Source organism: Prosopis cineraria, unplaced genomic scaffold, assembly GCF_029017545.1.
Source record: "Prosopis cineraria cultivar Desert tree isolate PC_DT_omini unplaced genomic scaffold, ASM2901754v1 PC6, whole genome shotgun sequence".
In the NCBI taxonomy this organism is placed as follows: domain Eukaryota; kingdom Viridiplantae; phylum Streptophyta; class Magnoliopsida; order Fabales; family Fabaceae; genus Prosopis; species Prosopis cineraria.
In genome coordinates this window covers 736,561-756,581 of record NW_026555337.1, presented here as the reverse complement: position 1 = coordinate 756,581, position 20,021 = coordinate 736,561, and the positions used below count along the sequence as shown (strand labels likewise).

Below are 20,021 nucleotides of genomic sequence, written 5' to 3'. Positions count from 1 at the left end.
AATATTAAAAAAAAATGCATGAATTTATAACAAAAGTCAAGTAAGATATAAAAATTTAAAGTTATATTTTTACAAAATTATAAGATGTCTGGGTAAACAATTAGAAGAACATGTTGGTTTCCAGTTCACACCTGAAGCTAAACTAAATCCCCCTCTCCCTCTCGACGTTTGTTTTTAATCATCCCGCTCTCTCTCTGCTATCAAAATAGTCTCTTCCCAATGCATTCATGGTCGCTAGCTTTTTCGCAATTCCAGGTTACCTTTTTGCTTTTTTTCCCCTCACTCTCTCCCCTGCTTGAGACGTGAGTTACCCCAGTCTACAATCTGACTGCTTGAAAACATTATGTGCATGTTTGGATTATAACATAACCTCAGTTAGAGTGAGTCAAACCTCGGTTAGAGAAAAAAAAGTGAAAAAATAATGTTTGGATTAACAAAATATCTCAACCACAGTTAGAGCAAAACGAGCGTTTATTCAGAAGCTGATAGTTGAGGCTTTTTTCCTGGCGTTGCGTTGATCTAACCGTTGGAAGCATTGATTATCTTTTCAATTTGTGCATGTTTTCTCTCTCCTCTCATTTATCCAACCCACGAGCTAAGTTCCAGCTTTTCATTCCAGCTTTCTCTTCTCCCGTGACCTCGCAAACTGAAGAACCAGATCAGAGCTCCACCTTCGTTGCTCGTCCGGCGTCCAAGCTCATCTCCACTGTGTTAAAGCAAGTGACCTCCAGCCGATCTCCAGCTTGCTGTCGTCTCTTCTTGTGTCCATCGTGTGCCTGCCCGGAAGTGGTCGTTCTCCCTGGTGCCCATCTATCTCCGGCGTCGACCAACAGAGCTGCTCCTAGTCACCGGATCTACTGCCCGTAAGCTTTTCTTTTGTCTTCTTTCATTGCCTTCCTTGTTGCCTTTTCATTCATGGTCTCTGCTGTAGATCCCGAATCCCTGTTCCAGATCCTGAATCCCTGTTGCAGTCTCTTTTCGCATCTCTGGTCCATGTTCGTCTTTGTTTCCTTTTTCGTTGCCTGCATTCTCTGGTCTGGTCTGTTGTGTTCTTTGTGTGGCATTTTCTGGTCTTTCACTGATTTGTAGTCTGCTGCATTTTTCGGTATTGCATTCTCTGGTCTGTTGCATTTTCTGATCTCTTGTATCATGCGTGGAAGTTTCTTCTTCTTTTTTTTTTTAAATTACAGCTTGGTGAAAGTTTCTGATCATCCTTGGCAGAAGGAGAAACTTATGGTTTCTGTTTATATTTTTTAGCTAGTTCAATTTTTTTCCTGTTCTGTGTTTTTGATTATCCTCAGGTTTGACAGAACAAAAGTAAGCAAGGGCTGTTTTTTCCTGTTCTATTTTTTTTCCTCTTCTATGTTTTTTCGGCCAGGGATTTGGAATGGAACGAAATGTGAACAAAATAAAAGTAAAAAAAAGTTTTATTAGCTTACCCTCATAAATAAAATTATATTTGTCATCTTTTATAGGTTTAAGGATTGATCAAAAAATTCTTGGACTGGAATAAGGGCTGATCAATAAACTAGAATAATTTTATATACTTGCATAGAATGTGAAATAAATTATGTTGGTGAACCTTTGTGTTGCAAAAACATCTGTCCCCTAAAATATACAAACATGTAATACACACGCCTAATGCTTGGTGATTCTTCCAGTTTTTGTATGAAATATTCTGGAGAAAAAAATATGTTAAATTGATACATATATGTAGAGATATATATTGATTTTGCATGTTTGTGATGGCTGGCTAGTCTATACAACAATGAACAGAGACAAAGGAAAAGCTGTGTGGAATTCAACTTTAACAGAAATTTTCATTAAAGAATGCTTGGAACAAGTGTACAAGAAACAAAGGAAAGGAACTGCTTTCAACAAAAATGGGTGGCAGGCAATAATTGAGGGATTTGAGGCGAAGACAGGAAAAAAGTATGAGCGAAAGCAATTGAAAAATAAGCTAGATAACATGAGGAAAGAATGGAACGTATGGCATAAGTTGTTTTCAAGTGAAACCGGCTTAGGATGGGACAGTGACAAGAATACTGTTGATGCTCCAGATGAGTGGTGGGAGCGAAAAATCTTGGTATGCTTTAGTTGTTAAGTGTTTTTAAAATTAGAATTTAATTTGAAAATTTTAATTGTTGGTTATTTGAATGGTTGCAGGAAAATCCTCTTTATGAAAAATTTAGATATAAAGGTCTGAGATTTGCAAGGGAATTAACCTTGATATTCAAGGATGTCCTAGCAACTGGGGAGACACTTTTTGTACCATCTGCTACCCAGACCCAAATAGAGGATGATGATGATGAGGATGTGTACCGCCCTACTATTGACCTTCGAGAAGGCTCCGGTGATAGTGAAGAGGAACTAAATTTATCTGACACTATAGCACCTACGGGGGTCACCGATGAGTTGTTGGGCTTGAATGTCACCATAAATACCGGTGGAACTAGTGGTGATGGAAGTCAAGGCAAGAGAAAGAGGGTGGTAGGCGTTGGTGGGAGGAAAAAGCAAAAAGTCCCTGCCTCAATGAAAATAGCAGATGCGATGAGTGAAATGGCTAAGGATAATAGAGCTAGAACAGAGACAGTGAACAAGATTTTGGCAAATGACATAGGAGTTTCTGAGGTTGTGGCTCACTTAAATGGACTTCCAGAAGTTTTTGGTGATAAAGATTTGCATTGGAGATGTGTCAATCTTGTTCTATACAAGCCTATGCGAGATGCTTACTGGCAACTTAAAGACCATCCTGATCACTTGGTCAATTGGTTGAAGCACCAAGTCTACCATCTACCGGATTTTATTTCAAAGAATACATCAGGATGAATTTTTATTTAGGCTTATGATGACTTGACTGGTGTTTATTTTGACTTAAAGACTACTTGTAGTTGCTTTTGGCTGACTTGTACCTCGCTATGCTTATGATGACTTGACTGGTGTTTATTTTGACTTAAAGACTACTTGTAGTTTCTTTTGGCTGACTTGTACCTCACTATGCTTATGATGACTTGACTGGTGTTTATTTTGACTTAAAGACTACTTGTAGTTTCTTTTGGCTGGTTTGTAATGAATATTTAACTCTTATCTAATGCTTATCTTATGCTTTATTTTTTATGTTATTAAATGATATTTATATACTATGTATTTTATATTATATACAAATGATATTCATATACTATTTTACCTCAGGTTGAAAATCATGGAAGATTCAAATGAATATATGTTAGGTTGGAATGAAGGTTGGGATGTAGATGTAGCTCATCAACTACTTCCCTTGTTACAACAAGATATATCTGAGCAAGAAGAAATATGTCACTTAGTTGGTGAATATGTGATGCCATATGTGTGTAAAGAGCCACGAAGAACTAGCAGGCAAACAGGGCAAATGTGGGTCAATGAGATTTTGCAAGGTCATCCTGATCGTTGTTATGAAATGTTTCGAATGGAAAAACATTTGTTTAGGCAACTGTGTGCGACACTAGTTGAGCTTGGTCTAAAGAAATCTAAAAAAATGGGAGTTGAAGAAATGGTTGGAATGTTTTTGAATACAATTGGACATGGAGTTGGTAATAGGATGATACAGGAACGATTTCAACATTCAGGGGAAACTGTCCATAGAAATTTTCATAAAGTATTAGCTGCCTGCCTTAACCTTTCCAAGGCAAACATAAAACCACTTGATCCTTTGTTTCAACGATGTCATTCAAAAATTCAAAATGATCCACGGTATTGGCCATTCTTTAAGGATGCTATAGGAGCAATTGATGGCACTCATGTGCCATGTGTGGTTAGTGTTGCTGATCAAATTAAATTTATTGGAAGAAAGGGATATGCAACACAGAATGTCATGGCTGTATGTGATTGGGACATGTGTTTTACTTTTGTCATTGCGGGATGGGAAGGTACAACTCATGATGCCCGAGTATTTGATAATGCCATATCAACTCCTTCAATGCATTTTTCGCATCCACCTCCAGGTATATTTTATTAAAGTAACTATAATAATTATTGCATTAATTTAATATTGGTCAAATTTACAACACTTCCTTTTATTTAATAGGTAAATATTATTTGGTTGATTCTGGTTATCCAACACTAAATGGGTATCTTGGTCCATATCGTTGCGAACGTTATCACCTTCCAGACTTCAGGCGAGTTGCAGGATTTGCAAACAATAATGAGGTCTTTAATTATTATCATTCAAGTTTGAGATGCACTATAGAAAGAACTTTTGGAGTATGGAAGAATAGGTTTGCAATTATACGAAAAATGCCCAAATTTAAATATAAAACACAAGTTCAAATTGTTTGTGCAACAATGGCAATACATAACTTTATTAGGAGAAATTCAATTACTGATGAGCAATTCATTCAAGCTGAAGATGAAAGTGTAGATGTCCTTGAGGAAGATATCGATATTGGTGAGGCATCCTCGTCAAATCTACCCGGATCATCAAGACAGATGCAACATGTTCGTGATATAATTAGAGACCAGCTTGTAAATCATATCAATTGAACATTAGTTTATTTTAGGTTTTTGTAATTGAATATTTAAGATATTTTACTTATTAGTTGTGATTTTAAATTTAATATTTTTACTTATTAGTTAGTCTAAAAATATAATCATGCTTATTTAAGATTTAATATTTAAGAAAAAAATTCATACTTATTTTTGTCATTAAACATTTTAACTGGCTTTTGAATCAAATTATCCAAACGAATTTCAGTTTATCTAACTAACTTTTAAAAATAAGGTATCCAAACATAAATCACGTTACATTAACTGACTTTTTTTTTAACCTTAGTTTGCTAACCTCAGTTGAATCTTAACTTCAGTTATAAAATTTTTAATCCAAACACACCCTATATCTGTTGCTCATTTTTGTTTGTAGCCATGTATACATCTCAGTTGGACTATCCAGAATGAGATTTCTACAGTTAAATCCTCTTTCCATTTGACGCCAACCAAATCCAAACCTTCCGTGCTACTTGCCACTTGACTCTTTCTTTTTAATATAAAACATGACGTACTTGACCTGGCACACCAACGGCAAACCCACGATTGTTCGTTTTGAATAATTTAAAACCTCTGTGATACTGATTTGGACATTTTCAGTCAACAATGTCTATCGTTCTTTTCCCCCTTCCCCAAACTGCATCTGCGTGACATCTATTCAGGTGGAATTTTCCTTCAACGACGGCTATTATTGGGTGTCTTCAGTTATGAGATTTCGTTGGTGTTTATGTTTGTCTTTTCTTTTCCTTTTTCTATCATAATGCTCTTACATTATCTTTCCGGTTAAACCAATGTAACAGTGTGTCTGTGATCATGGCCAGGCCAGCGGCCGCAACGGCTTTGACTGTTACTCGGCATCCCCACACAAGATCTCAACATAAACAGAAATGTCAGCTTTGTGATCTTATGAAGGATGTGAATTTTACACGTCCCCTGGTATTAGTAGAGGAAAGTGGAGACTTTGGTGGATGTTTAAGACCAGATACACCTATAGGCGGAATATGTTCTCTGTCCCCTGTTGAACACGAAACCTACTCTGCTTCATTTTACCTTCGCGCCAATGGGTCAATAGTCTCGTGGTTTTGAATGGTGGCAGGCTCATCTATTTTTTGGAGCAAAAACGCCAATTTTTTTTACTGCTTCAGATTAAATGCTACTGAAAATATTTCTTTTCCGGAGAGAACCATCCTAAAAGCTCATCATAATTCTTCACAGAAATTGCTCAAGAACGAAAAGGCTGCTGTTACTGTTTGTGCAAGGAGCGTGAGTCTGAATGACGCTCGGGCGACAGGTTCTTCCCTTAGCTTCTCTGGTAATTCAGCCTCAGGGTATTCTCATGCGTGTTCGTCTGAGAACCATACAACTACTCTCAGCACTAATAGCGATTCTTCTCCTGAGGTTTTAGATTGAGACAAAGCTAGTTATTGGCATTCTTTATTTAATCTCCAAGGGGAAGACGATGAGTGGCTTTCAGATTTCAAGTCTTCAAGTCCTTTTAGCACCAAGTCTGATTCTTCCACCGAGGCTTCCGATTTAGACGGAGTCACTTGGTTGGATTATTTACTCGGTCTCCAAGAGAACGAGGACCGTGAATGGATTTTAGTTTCGAAGACAGAATTTGAGTATTTTGATTTTCCAAGCCTTTCTCGTAAGAGCCGTTGGGATCCAGAACTTCTTTCATGGGCGGAATATCTATCACAAACCCGCAACACGGAACAAGTCATAACTGATGAACCACTCTTCTGGCCATTCCAAGAGGAATTTAATTGGAATTCTGAAGAATTCTGGAGCTCATTCTGCATCTCGCCCAGGAAGCATGTAAATCTTTTTGGTTCGCCAGCTAAATCCTCTGGCTCGAAACTTGTAGGGGAAAAGTTAAAACCCAGGAAGCAGTGTGCAAGAGGGCTTGTCTCTGGCAAACAAGATGGTGACGAGGCTGAATGCGGATCAAAATCTGAAACTCCAAGGCGTAGCACGCTATCTACAATTGGTTCAGCAAAAAAAGCACCTTCAGTAAAAAGAGTACACAGAGAAAGGCCAACGATCAAACCATTATCCGCTGGCAAGAATTCAATTAGGAAAGATCTTTTGTTAAAGAGACTCGTTACAATGGAAAGGGGATATTTTGCAGTGGAGCGAGAACTGCCAATAGAGACGTTGGTCGGGCTCGAGGAATTTGACGGGCATGAGGGGCTTGATTCAGAATTTAATGGGAATGCTCCTGTCTTGGATGAATGAGTGAATATCCGTGATAACTCAAGCACATGACTCTAGTTGTCCGGATAAGTGACATTTACCGGGAACAGGTTCTCTACTGTCCTCACCTAGCTACTTTGCTGAGTTTGCTCTCTTCTGCTCCATTAAAATATGTGGCGGGTTTAAATTTTTTTTAGAAACAGGAGCCAGAAAAAAATAAAGTGTTTCATAGAACGGGGAAAAGGACGGAGATATGAACCGAGAGAGAATTCCAGCCCACGTTATTGCTGTTTCACAGACCTTTTGGGCAGGGCCTGACGCACCGCTCCTAGATTCTTGTTCAGCGTGAGGAACTTTCTGCATGAGTATGATGGCTAGCGAGCATTCCCCCCCCCCCCCCCCAAAAAAATAAAAATAAAATAAAAGGCCATGCTTTACAAGGCGAGAGGTTTAGATGCCTTTCCTCCTCCTCCTCCTGCTTTTTAACTACTACTACTACAATTCTACGATCTAAAGGAAGTTTATGAAAAACCAAAAATTTAAGTTGAGGTGGTGACCTGACCAACCAATGCGCCTTTTGTTAAGTAATTTTTGTTGACATAAGATTGTGATCATGTAAAAAGATTAGAACTTAAACTAATATTCAACGAGTCAACATTTTTAAAACGTGACTCTCAATTTGTTAAAATTATTATGCTCATGCCTGGTTTGACAACACTTGAATCCAATATACTAATACATGAAATCAGATATTGTATTGAGAGCAGAATTGGTTTCGGAAGGGTTAAAAGAGCTAATTCCAAGGGGCATGCAACATTACCCAAACCTGAGTGATCCGCGAATCAAAATAAATCGGAGTACACTGAGAGTGCTTAAAGATGGGTCTGGAAGGCCATAACCAAAACTCTGCCAGTTTTTCCCGCGTTACATTTGTGCAGTTTGACTTTTTCTAACCTGACGCAAAAAGTCGAACGAATTAGTCAAAGGTGCTCATGGAAAGAGAAATGAAATGTAGCTTTGACCCACTAGAGAAGGAAAAAAAGAAAGAAAGGCCGGAGTGGGAAATAGGGTGGAAGTTACAGAATCCTTGAAAAACACCAAGGCCATGTTTGGTATGATGGAAGAATTTTTAATGAAATCGGAATCGGAATCGGAATCGGAATCGGAATAGAATTGGATTTAAAAGTGTGTTTGGTATAATGATGGAATCATGATATAATTTTAATAAAATATAAGTACTTAAAATAAGAAAAGACTAAAGTGTCCTTTTTAAAATTAAAAAAAATTATATTGAAGGAGAGAGAAGGGGCAAATTGAAGAAAAGGAATCCATGGAATTGGATTACATGATGCATATGATGGAATTGAATTCCATCAAATTTTCTTGAATCCTGATTCTAAAGAATCATAATTATTGCATACCAAACACACATGTTAACAGATTCCATGTCCAATTTCATTTCTTTTTTCATAATTTCAAACTATTAAAGGGAGTCCAAAATAGAAGCCCGCGCCACAGTGCCAGCAGCTCAACGATGACTAACCGAGCTCGAAAGCATTTGTCTAGTAGGGGCGGGGAAAAAAAAGTGCATTGTGGGCCCGGCCGAAGAACACGTTGGAAGGTTAAACGACAGCCGACCACGCCGCCGCTTTCTACCTCCAAAGACGCCCCTTGTCATTTCCCCTTATTTACCACGCTCAACCTCGAGACCACCGTATTCTCGAGATCCTCCCCCCCCCCAAACAAAAGGGTCGTTTTGGAATTCGAGCGCGTCTCTCAGTCGCAGCTTCTCTGTTTCCCTGCTTTCCCCCATCTCTTGGTTGACTTGGGGTTGGCAGTTTGAACGTCCTGTTTTCTCTATATCCCAGTGCCTCTTTCTCCAACAGGAAAATAGATTCAAGTGTTCTTCCTTCTCCCAGATTTCGTGTTGAAATTCTTCCCGATCGCTGCCATTCACTTCTCTGGTAGGTCTTTTGTTTATTTTCTTGTTCGATTTCAGATTTTCATCTACTATGTTTTTTTTTTTTTTTGCTGAGGTGATGAACCTTTGATTTGTTTTTCTTGTGTTGATATTTGTCTCTCTTATTCTTAACAAGCGAACGCCCTGCCTTCTCCGTTTTGTTTTGGTTGGTTAGCTTGCTCACAATCATGCGTATGGATTTTACTTCGTAGCTGTCGCTAATCTAACTGTGGCTTCCCAATAAATTTACATAGCATGTGTTGCCTTTAGATTTTTGGGCAATTATTTCTTCTTGATACCACAAAACGGAAAATATTGTCCCAGCAAGCAATTGATGATTTTTTTTTTTTGGTTGAATACAAAGGCCACGGAAACGTGCGGAAAACTAGCTAGCAGTTTGTAGCTCATGGCGGAAATCTTCGAAGACAATGCCTCTACACAGAAATTGATGATTTGAGCTCCTCCTAGATTATCATTTCCAGATGTGTTTGAAGAATTTATTTCTTTAATTTCCCCTTTCGCTTCTGGAATTTGCTATAGAAGGTTTTCACTTTTTTCTGATTAGAGTTCAGTGTCTTGTTTCTGGAGTTTCTCCTAATACATGCATATTCCATCGTTTAGTAGTAGCTAAAAGTCGATGGATTCTTATCATAATTTTCTATTAATTTTTTCTGTCAAAGATCTCAAGATTTGGAATCATCTGGGTTTATGGTATATTTGTGGATATGCATTTTTAATGTTGTGATTATGCAATAATATAAAGCTCATCTTCTCAGAGAGTCGCTGCCAAATATCTGCTGCAATGCGTGCACCATCATTGCTTACACAGTGCTTGTCTGGCTTGGTGGCTCATGATCGTGGAGGTCACAGCGTAATCTCCTTTCCGGAGAAAGATATACACCTGCCATCACCAGCAGTTGAGATTCTCCCATCTAAGGTATACTTTTATTCACATTATCAGGCAAAGTTCATTGCAATTGATGGGGCCATTGTGGATAACATTGTTACTGAAATTTCATATTTCTAATGTTTTATAGGCAGTTCACCCTTACAAGTACATTGGGGATAATGCAGACTTTCAAGGGGTCCATTTTAAGGTACATCTTAGTCTGTTTCATTCTTTAGGTGGTCCTTTTGATGGTATAATTGGATGGCATCTTTCTCCAATGGAGTTCTTTATGGATGATAGTTGTTCGTTTTCTTGGAGTCATTTTTAGCCGAAGGATGCAGTTGGTTGATTTTCTGTTTGTTTATTTTATATCCTTGAAAATTTTCATCTCTCCAAGTGTCAATCTGACAAAGTGTTTCTTAGTTTGATAACTGCCGGCTTTCACATGGCATCTGATGTGGAAACTTTTAAACTGCTTTTACCCCCAATGGGTTTGTATATTCTTTAAAATATTGCAATTTTTCCTGTTAAATGTATAATCAAGTTTTTTCCAAGGCTGCAATTTGTGATTGTATAGCTGTTTGATAGTATGGTTGATGCTATATTCAATCCCATACAGGGTAGAGTCAGCATTGCTGATATCATTGGGGCCAGTGGTTCAGAGACAGTATCCTCAAAACTTGATGGTATGTATGTAAAATTATAGTGTCCAAATTGAAAATTGATGCTAAAAGCTTGATTGTTTTTCTTCGATGAACTTGCATGTTCTTTCTTATAATTTACATGAGCTTCCCTTGTACATACACGTAATGGAGTAATTGAATAGTAATGCAGTCATGCTAATATGTAATGGTTTACCTAGAACATAGGCTAATTGGCATTTAATGATGTTGAGAAAATATAGAGAGCAAGTGTTAGGAAGAACAAAATTCTATTCAAAACACTTGATGATTAATGTTTGCATAACACTGACCCCTCTACCTCTATTAATCTAGACACGACATTTACACCTGTTATTTTTGGTGCATTAAAGATAACACTTCCTTAGTTTACGAGACTTACAAAAATTTTCAACACTTCCCAACCGTGTAATAATTCTATTAACCAAGACGACATTCCTAATATCTCTAGACAAAGGAGAGGGCAAATGGGAAAATTAATGATCTGAGAGTCTTGCAAAGGGAAGTATCTTTTGCTTATATGCACATACACAAGGATACAAGGTATGATGGTATTACTTAATTTAATTGACTTTGCAGGGTACCTGAAATCCTGGGACAGTTCCATTGATCTTGTTAGTGTTCTTAAGCATGAGATTCGTGATGGTCAACTGAGCTTCAGAGGCAAAAGGGTACTTGAGGTAACTAGTCTACACAGTTTTTTCTCATTCTATAATGCTTTTATTTGATTATTCTCGATTCTCTTTGTAGTGTCCCCGCCTCCTGTCACAAAAAGTGGCATCCATGATATCTGTTGATGAAATAGTCTCCTTCTCTGTGGATTCATCTTATGATTCATCTTTATCTTCTACTGTCTGTTTCATGCAGCTTAGTTGCAACAACGGACTTCCTGGGATCTTTGCGTGCTTGAAGGTAAACCTAGCCTGAACACTGTGCTGTTTCTTGTGGAAGTGTTGCCTGTATTTGACGGCTAGAAACAATAACATTTTAATTACTTTAAATACCAGTTTTTATGTCTCTGAACTGTACTTTTAAGTTGTAGATATAATGTTTAAGCTTTTTATGTCATTGAGCTGTGTAGTTGTAGGGCTTATGTTGGTTTGAGTGCTTCAACTGCTGAATATTTTTCCCTTCATGATAGGGTATATACTTAAGGACAATGAGTGAAGAGCGACTCTAATGTGCTTTGTCCTCCATGTGGTTTACTTCACAGGGAGCATCCATGGTGCACTTCCAAGATCATAATGCTGAAACTATTAGGTGCACTACCATACCAAATGTCCTTGCAAATCTTGAGCAAGCTCGTGATCGGCAGTGTCGGCAGCCAGAGTCTCCTCTGACTCCTTCAAGACAGACACTAGCACCATCAGTTAGCTTTTATGCTGGAGACTGGGAAGAACTGCCCTCTGTGTTGTCTGTTGTGAAAAATGATGGGTATGAGGTGACACCTGCAATGAGTTTGAGCTTTTCAGAAGATGATTTCATGGATGCATGTAGTAGTCAAGATGGTAGCATCTTGGGACATGAAACCTTTTCAAGGAGATCTAGGAAGCTCTCTGGAAGCCGTGCTTGGGAAAGAGCTGGTGAGGCAGACCAGAGAGAGAGAGGTTATGATGTTATTCTAATGACGGAGATACCATATTCTGTTTCCTCCACAAAGAAGCTGTATGCACTTATAAAAAAGGTTTGATTCCTTATACTTGGTTTCCTATGCTCACCAAAATTATGTGCTTGGTTTCTCAACGAGTTTAATGCAGATACATGCATGCATGTTCATTCTCAGTCTCACCTAGGCCTAGCTAATACCTTGATAATATTTGGAAGAGTCTGCAAATGTGACCTCTCTCTGCTGTTTGAAATCCTTCACGATTTTTTTTTTTTTTTAAAGTAATGTGGAATATGGTTCTTTATGCTGTACTATATGACACTGCATATGAAGTGCCTCCTTTTGGTTGTCTTGATTTTCAACCGCAGATTGTTAAACGGCAGGTTTTTTAATTCATCTGTTTGTCCTTTTGATTAGTGCTTGAGGCCTCCATATGGAGTGGTTTATCTTGCAACAAAGAAGAGCTATGTGGGCTTCAACAATGGAGCAAGGCATCTGAGGAGCCTGGTAGATGAAGAGGGCATATTTGGAGCTCACTTAATCAAGGATTTGTCTGACAGATATATTTGGAAATTCTTTCACAGGTGATCAGGATACTGAAATCCAATAGACTGCAACGGCCAACCACAGCCAAAATTTTCTTTCACGTCAGTATTCTGGTTCACGAGCATTCTTTTGTTTTTTTTCCTCCCACAAATAATTGCTTCTATTTTCTTAGCAAGATACAATGGGGATCAGAAATTCAAAAGCTAGGTAAGCATTGGTGTACGCTGGGTTAGCGGATTGCTGCTCGTAATTCGTTTACGCTCATGATTTTAGCACGTGCAAAGCACGGTTAATTTATTGTAAATAAAATGGTCTTACGTATTATAATGCAGAACATGTTATAGTTGAATTGAGTGAAGTGCATAGTTTATAACGTCGTCATTTATCTAATTCTAGCATTTTAAACCGTCTGTAACTATGAATTGAATTCAGTGTTGCATTTTTATACGATTGTTGTAAGGATAAAAAAACTATTGTGTTCTTTGATAATACTAATAACTAATAATTATTCATTAGGAAATGTTTAAATTATTTTTTATATGATTATCAAATTGGGTTAGATTACGGTATTGTTGGATTTAACTGAAAATGACTTTCTCATAATTTTTTTTTAAATGCTCACAGATGCTTTAATATGATATCTCACATTTTAAGTATTACAGTTTCCTTCACTAAGATCAAAGTAATTTAGTGGGAACTATATAGGCATGTTCTTTGATGATGATAATGCATGGGTGTAAATGGGATAAATAATTGTTTATGTAAATGATAAGGATTAAGGCATATTGAGAAGTGAGAACTTGTGTTTTTAAATTAAAATAAATGTTAACGTAAACTTAATTTTTTTTAAACATAATTTTTTGTTCTTACAATTTTATCAAATTTTATTTTTAATTTTTTTAATTTTTTTAAATATTTTTAGTCTTTATAAAAATTAAAAATATTAAAAAAATTGAAATTATAGGAATATAAAAAACAAATGTTATTTAATTTTTTTGAAATTATAAGGATTTAAAATAATAAAAAAATTATAGAAATAAATTTCAATAAAATTATAAAAATAAATGATTATGTTTTCTTTCTTTTTTTTTGGTAAACCAAAGTTACTTACTTTATGTGCGTGACAATATTAAGTTAAATGTACAATTGATTAGCATTGTTCGAAATAATAATAAAAATCAATAATTTATGTTCACATAAAGAGTTTAATTATTTATACTAATTTTATTTATACGGATACATGCATACATAAATTCAGCTTTTGAAGTTACATTAGTAATTATGTTTATATTTTTTCTTTCCAAGTATGCAATTATTTATATTTATAGCAATAATAATTATTTGCAAATATTATTGTCCTTTGCCACTAATTTACATCAATACAATGATATATACAAGATACAACTATATGAGAATCTCTTCCAAATATGGAGAATCACTTGGTTCAATGACATCCTACACCCCGTTGAAAAAAGAAAGTTGCGAAGTTTTATCCTCTAGTAACCTTGGGAAATATAATTATATATGTAACCCAATTCTAACCACATATACAACCCCACTCAATAAGATATATAGGATAACACCAGCACCACTACTCGTTCACATATAACGCCTGCACAGCACCTTGGCACTTCTAACTACATAAGAAAAGGCATGGGCTGGAGGGAGACGAGAAGCGAATAAAAAGTAAAGATGGGTCATAATAAACAAAGTCATCAAAGGAAAATTTCAATGAGCCGAATCCTTTTCCTTCTCATTGCAATTTCAAGTCCTAACAGATTTTACGGTTAATATAAATCCTGAATTATATAGACCTAATGATAATTTAAACCCGGTACGTTTTAAGTTTTAAACAATTAAATTTTACTGTTAATTTTTAAAATTGTGGGCCCATCATCACCGTCTCTCCTTCTCCACTCTCTCTCCCCCTCTCCCTTGTTCTCCTGATCTATCAACTCCAGATTTTATTTATGCATAAAACTTAAGAAAAATAAGGCCTTACTTCGAACCTTAACTACCAGTCATGCATTTATTGGATATGGCAGGCAAAAGTCAACAAAAATTGATGGAAAAAAAAAATTAATCATTTCATTCTTATAATTTTAACTCAATTCTTTAACTTTAACTCGTTATAACTCAATCCTTAAAGTTTTGATTCAGTTATAAATCAATCCTTGAACTTTAACTTTTACAATTTAATCTTTAAAGTTTCAACCTCTTAAATATGGATCTGTATATTTTAAAAAGTAAAATTATAAAAATTAAAAATATTTTAAAATTTTATTATTTATAAAGATTAAAAGAGTTTAATAATTTAAAATGTTAGTAATAAATTTTAAAAAAATTTTAATCTTTATAATTTTATTTTTTAAAATATAGGGATCAATATTTAAGAGGTTAAAACTTCATGAATTAAATTACAAGAGGTAAAGTTTAAAATTGATTTACAACCAAGTCAAAATTTTAAGGATTGAGTTACAATTAAGTCAAAACTATAAAAACCAAAAAATTAATTTTTGAAAATTATTACGGACATATGCTGATAATATAAGATATTTTTTTAGCCAACGCATTAATAAGAAACATGAACAATAATATGAGAAACAATAACAAACACAGGATCAATACCCTAGAATGTAAATGACTGAACACTACAGTATTCTTAGGAAACATAATGTAATTGTGTGCAGTACTCCAGATTTGAAATTCACAATATCGAGAACAATAAAAACCACACCATATAATGCAGTACATAATGAGATGAGTTTATACATCCCACCGGGTCTTTCAAAAAGTCAAATGACAATCACTTGGTTCATCAGGTGTGCCTTAAAAAAGAAGCAATAAAATAGCAAATGCGTCAATTAGTTGCTCTACTAGCACCAACATTTACATTAGCACCTGTTTGTACATGGTATACAAGCATAAGGATTCAAAGGTATAATACTCAAGGATAATGATAAGATAAAGTCACGTGCCTTCTAAAGACTTTCACCATCTCACAGAAAGGGCTGCTGCGTAATAGTAATAAGGGTCATTCAAAAATTGCTGCGTAATACTACTACGGTAATAGTAATAGTCTAATGATTTCAATTTTATTAGAGCTATGGGAAAAAAAATAAGAAGGCAAAGGGAGAGGAGGGAGTTATAGTAATGGTTAAGGAAGTCAAGTGATGATAAGGAAGTATTTCATGAGATTGATTTCACCCATTTGCTAACCGATAATTCTCAAAGGAAAACGGGAAAGCACTCAATCTTGATGTGTTTCTGCTTTCGCTTTATGAGAAATATATGCAAACAATGCAAGATTATGATAAAATTTAAAATAAAAGAATAGGAAGTTATGATAATAGGAAAGATCCTACGAGAGAATACTAAAACTATGTTAAAATTAAGTACAAATATTTTAAATTACTAACTTTTAATCTTCACAAAGATTAAAATCTATTTTATAATTTTGTTTTTTTAAAATACAAGGACTAATATTTAAATGGTTAAAATTATAGGGACTAAATGTTAAAAGTTAAAGTTTAAAAACTAAATTACAATTGAGTTAAAATTAACAAAACCAAATTATGATAAGTCAAAATTTAAAAATTGGATTACAACTTGATTAAAATTTAAAACTACAAAGACCAAATGATCAATTTTCTCAAAAAAAATATTTAGCAATTCCAGTTAAACTGTTATAGAACTTTATAATTATATGAGCTTCTTTTATTTTTTATTAATCATTAATATTTAATAAAATTAAACAAAAAATAAATTGGAAAACCCGATCCTGACAAGTTTACTCTAATATAATTTCCACTACATGATAACTCCTCACCTGTCATTGCCAGAGTCTGAAAGCAATTGCGATCAAACTCTTTGCCATGGCTTTAACAAGCTTGAACCTGACGTCAAGGGAGGCTTCAGAAACAGCATTAAGTTGAATAAGGTCCAGCACATTTACCCACTATGAAAAATGGGATCCTAAGATCAAGTAAACACTTTCCATTACCCATAAAATTTAAGCACTACCTAGTATCTCGGATGTTCAACTTCCAACCAATATAGCGAAGACAATCAACTATACACTGAGAATAGATTTTACAAAGGTTACTGACATGACTAACCCTATCTGCTCTGGTTTTCAGTCAGCCTTCTCCATACTATTCTTCCACAGTTGAATAAGTTCAGCATTGCAATGAAATATAGGAGAGGAATTCCAACAATGCAGCCACCAGGCGCCAAGTTTACGAGAGTCTATTAAGTCAACGGCAAGAAGCTAGTGTCATAAATACGATTTCCAAATTGATTGGGAACTATTACAAGGATATGATCATGTGATTTCCAGTTTCACATCAATGACTCAGAATTTATTCATTGCAGCACCAAATTTAAAAGTGTTTCTAATGTAAACGGCAAGAAAACAGTGTCATCAACGTTAATTGTGAAACCAAAAACTATCACAAACGCATGGTATAAGGAAGTCTGAAATTGGTATTGATTTACACCCCCCCCCCTTTTTTGGGTTTTTTGGGAGGGGGGGCGTTTACCATTTATTTCGGTCTTTCAATGTTTCCTCAAAATTATCCATATATAAATAGAAACCTATTGACTGAAGTTTTGCTATGAACAAAGAATGAGGGCTCAAACAAATCAAGTGACATGCAACCTCAAGCTCGACTCACTGCAGCGGCGCACCCACCACATCCCCCCCCCCCCAAAAAAAAAAAAAATGGTTTCAACTACTATTATTTAGTACGCACGTTTGTGTTAGAAATAATCTTATATCATTTGCTTTAATGTAAAAAATTCTTGTGAAGATTGTTTTATGGTCGAATAAGCAATAGCTTGTTTATCTAGGCTTGAAAAATAGATGACAACTTAAGAAGCTATAGTTACGCCTTTATGCTAAAGTTTCTTTATCTGGCCCTGTGCAAAATACATGTTTGAGACAAACACAAGAGCAAAGGGATGGCTAGTTAAAAGCTACTGTTGTGAGATATATGGCATAAATCAGCATTTGAAGAGCAGGAGTTTACCACCATCCCTGCAACAAGGTGGACAATGGGAACAGTATATTGGTCCAGTTTATTCCCCTCTGCGTATCCATTAAATGCAATGACCATTGAGAAAGTGTGAATTGTGACAAATGCAAGAGCAATAATTGCTGCAACAAGTAAATGAAACGGGAAAAAAAAGATTAGCTAAATGAGGGAAAGAAATGAAATTTTATTGCCAAAACCTAATTCCATAAATCCAATTTTTCAAGAAAATATTGTTTATGCAAGAAAACATATTTTCTTTTCTTCCCTTCTCTTTTAAAGTAAAGTCAAAGATCCCTCAGCCTATTGACTCCTGTATTTAATGAAAGAAAGACACATTCAAATTTCACAAAAAAAAAAAAAGTTTTAAAAATGTAAAGACGTAGAATGCCATGCCATAAAAATGAATATAAGAATCTACCAGGGAGAAAGCTCACCAGAAAGAAGGAAAAATGGTATCTGTGAGCATCTGTCAGAAAAAAATGTAGCTGGACCAAATGCAGGAGTCAATAGGCTGAGGCAGAAGAACACAGCATGTGCCACACCATGACCCAAACCACCGGCTGTGAAGAACATGTATAAATGATGTTAGAAGAACTGACTATCATGAATGATATAGATCCTACTCCAATAAGCCATAGAGATAGCATTTCAACAAATGATTCCATATTCTCTTGGGGATAATATCCAATTAAATTCATGGATGCAGCTAGTTAATTGCAAAATAACCCCCCAAAAAAATATTGAGCAGTATCAGCTAGGTTCTTGGGACAGCTAAATAATGATTGAAACAAGATCAGAAGACCTCAGTATTCTTACCCAGAGCAATTTGCATTTTATCAGTCAGTGAAAGATGTGGTTTTGATACTCTGTCAGCAAAAGCGTCTAAAATATCTTCCAGCCTCCTGAGCATTGATCAACAGGAGAAAAAAAAGATTAAAAAAACTATATTGTTGCCAGATGCAAAAACAGCAATAATACACCTCAATATTACCATATAATTTTTTAAAAGCAGGGGTTGTCACTCTGTTAGAAAATAGAACAAAAGTTATCCTCACTTTATAGCATGCAGTAAGTAGAAGATTAGTCATTTCAAAGAATCAAATATAAAGTTTGATGCCAACTAGCGATGGCAACAAGAATATACAAGTAGAACATTCAACTTGAGGATGTCGTTACAACATCATTTGGCCCGCTAGAAGGCAGACACCATCAGCAAGAAATAAACAATTAAGTAAGTTAAGAAACATGATGAAAGAAAGGCCAACTTCTAAGCATTCGTTCAGCTATATTGGAGCCTTCACAGCTGAAATTGTCTAAATCCATCAAGCAATATTTCGAAGCAAACTTTACCAAAGGAAACATGATGCATCAGCCAATTTTCCAAACTCCAATGCAAAAAATACAAAATCTAAAATAAGAAAAGAAAAGAGGAGTAACTAAGAGCGACTTTTGAAGCAGTGCTAGGATTTCACAAAAAGAAAGAAAATTATCTATGTAAAAGACATTGAGATAGCGCGAATGCATAAGAATACTTTATAACAATACCGACTTACTTGTAGACTTTCCAGAATAAAACACGAAGCCCTTCTTGGAAAGCAACAGACGTCAATATAAGTATTCCAAAAGGCCACCATGTCGTCCTTTTTAGAGGAAGGAAACCCCTCCATACTCCAGACAGCACAATCAAACTTATAAGCCACAGCAACGTACTAAATACAGCAATATACAACACTACATCAGTATTAAGTACCTAACGTACTTAAGATATTTTAAAACAGGAAGTGTCACGGTTCATCCATGCCAAAGAAGCTCATTTTACGTCGTTATAGAAAAGCAAATAACTTCTTCCAACAGAAAAATCTTTCTTGTCCTGTTAATCAAGTTCGGTGTTCCAACAAGATAAAGACATAAATTTTCTAGTGACAACATGAAAGCTTCGTAAGAGTATTAAAAAAAAAAAAACAGAGAGAAAAAGAAACAAATAGACTTTATTTTAGAAGTTCAAGTATCAGATCAACAATTTAAACGCTCAAAGTCAAAACATATTAATTGGATAGAAATTCAGATATCCGTTTAGATGCACAGCTTTCTAACCAAGAAAATTGTTTATAAACGATTGGGAATAAAAATATCATCTTGTAACTGGTAAACTTCAGGGAAAACGCGAATGAGAAAAGCAGGAAGTAGCCCCGTAAGCTCATACGAATTGTAAATTACACTCCAGATATGTTTCAAGCAATAGCTTCTATTTAGTCTCAACTTTTTCATGCCAACGTTTAGCTTAATATGAAGATCACAAGAAAGATAAAACACAAGAAAAATGTGATAGAAAAATGGGGGAAAGAAAACCAACAGAAAGTGTGTACCTGGAGAGAACAGTGAGGATTAAGAACGGCTTTTTGGAAATTACAGAGACGAAGAGGGAGAGAGACGGGCCTAACGCTAGTAGCGCGTACCCGATCCCTGCCGCTACCGTCATTTCGCCCGATCACCGAGGAGAACCAACCAACACGATAACATTCACAGGGTCTGTTATCAGCCAAGAAACTCGAGAGTTGAATGATCTACTACGTCGGACCGGGTAGATAGA

The 20,021-nt window shown here is 35.7% G+C and overlaps 3 protein-coding genes across 16 annotated transcripts; 2 read left to right on the top strand and 1 right to left on the bottom strand.

The window, feature by feature from the left end:
- Nucleotides 1-1,762: 1,762 nt before the first annotated feature.
- LOC129312662 (L10-interacting MYB domain-containing protein-like) lies at nt 1,763-3,379 on the top strand. Its single transcript, XM_054955337.1, has 2 exons — nt 1,763-2,086; nt 2,167-3,379. The coding sequence occupies exons 1-2, from the start codon at nt 1,769-1,771 to the stop codon at nt 2,827-2,829; spliced, it is 981 nt and encodes a 326-aa protein (XP_054811312.1). The 5' UTR covers nt 1,763-1,768; the 3' UTR covers nt 2,830-3,379.
- A 5,044-nt stretch (nt 3,380-8,423) lies between these two features.
- On the top strand, nt 8,424-12,744 carry LOC129312782 (uncharacterized). Of its 2 annotated transcripts, XM_054955497.1 has the most exons (9): nt 8,424-8,678; nt 9,039-9,217; nt 9,451-9,611; nt 9,712-9,771; nt 10,183-10,249; nt 10,823-10,923; nt 11,111-11,155; nt 11,457-11,927; nt 12,267-12,744. In XM_054955497.1, exons 3-9 carry the CDS (start codon nt 9,477-9,479, stop codon nt 12,435-12,437), a joined length of 1,050 nt encoding a protein of 349 aa, XP_054811472.1. In that variant the 5' UTR covers nt 8,424-8,678; nt 9,039-9,217; nt 9,451-9,476; the 3' UTR covers nt 12,438-12,744. The 2 variants fall into 2 exon arrangements, with proteins under 2 accessions (XP_054811472.1, XP_054811474.1); XM_054955499.1 differs by lacking the exon at nt 9,039-9,217.
- A 2,248-nt stretch (nt 12,745-14,992) lies between these two features.
- LOC129314626 (gamma-secretase subunit APH1-like) lies at nt 14,993-19,996 on the bottom strand. 13 transcript variants are annotated; one of them, XR_008594190.1, is made up of 8 exons: nt 19,798-19,995; nt 18,985-19,140; nt 18,248-18,333; nt 17,866-17,991; nt 17,426-17,553; nt 16,514-16,643; nt 16,225-16,307; nt 14,993-15,409 (listed from the first exon to the last, which is right to left on the bottom strand). XR_008594190.1 is itself a non-coding variant. In XM_054958106.1 (7 exons), exons 1-6 carry the CDS (start codon nt 19,908-19,910, stop codon nt 16,515-16,517), a joined length of 738 nt encoding a protein of 245 aa, XP_054814081.1. In that variant the 5' UTR covers nt 19,911-19,995; the 3' UTR covers nt 16,160-16,307; nt 16,514. The 13 variants fall into 13 exon arrangements, 4 of the variants coding, with proteins under 4 accessions (XP_054814081.1, XP_054814080.1, XP_054814082.1 ...); XR_008594192.1 differs by having other exon boundaries at nt 14,993-15,406; XR_008594194.1 differs by having other exon boundaries at nt 14,993-15,223.
- Nucleotides 19,997-20,021: the final 25 nt, after the last annotated feature.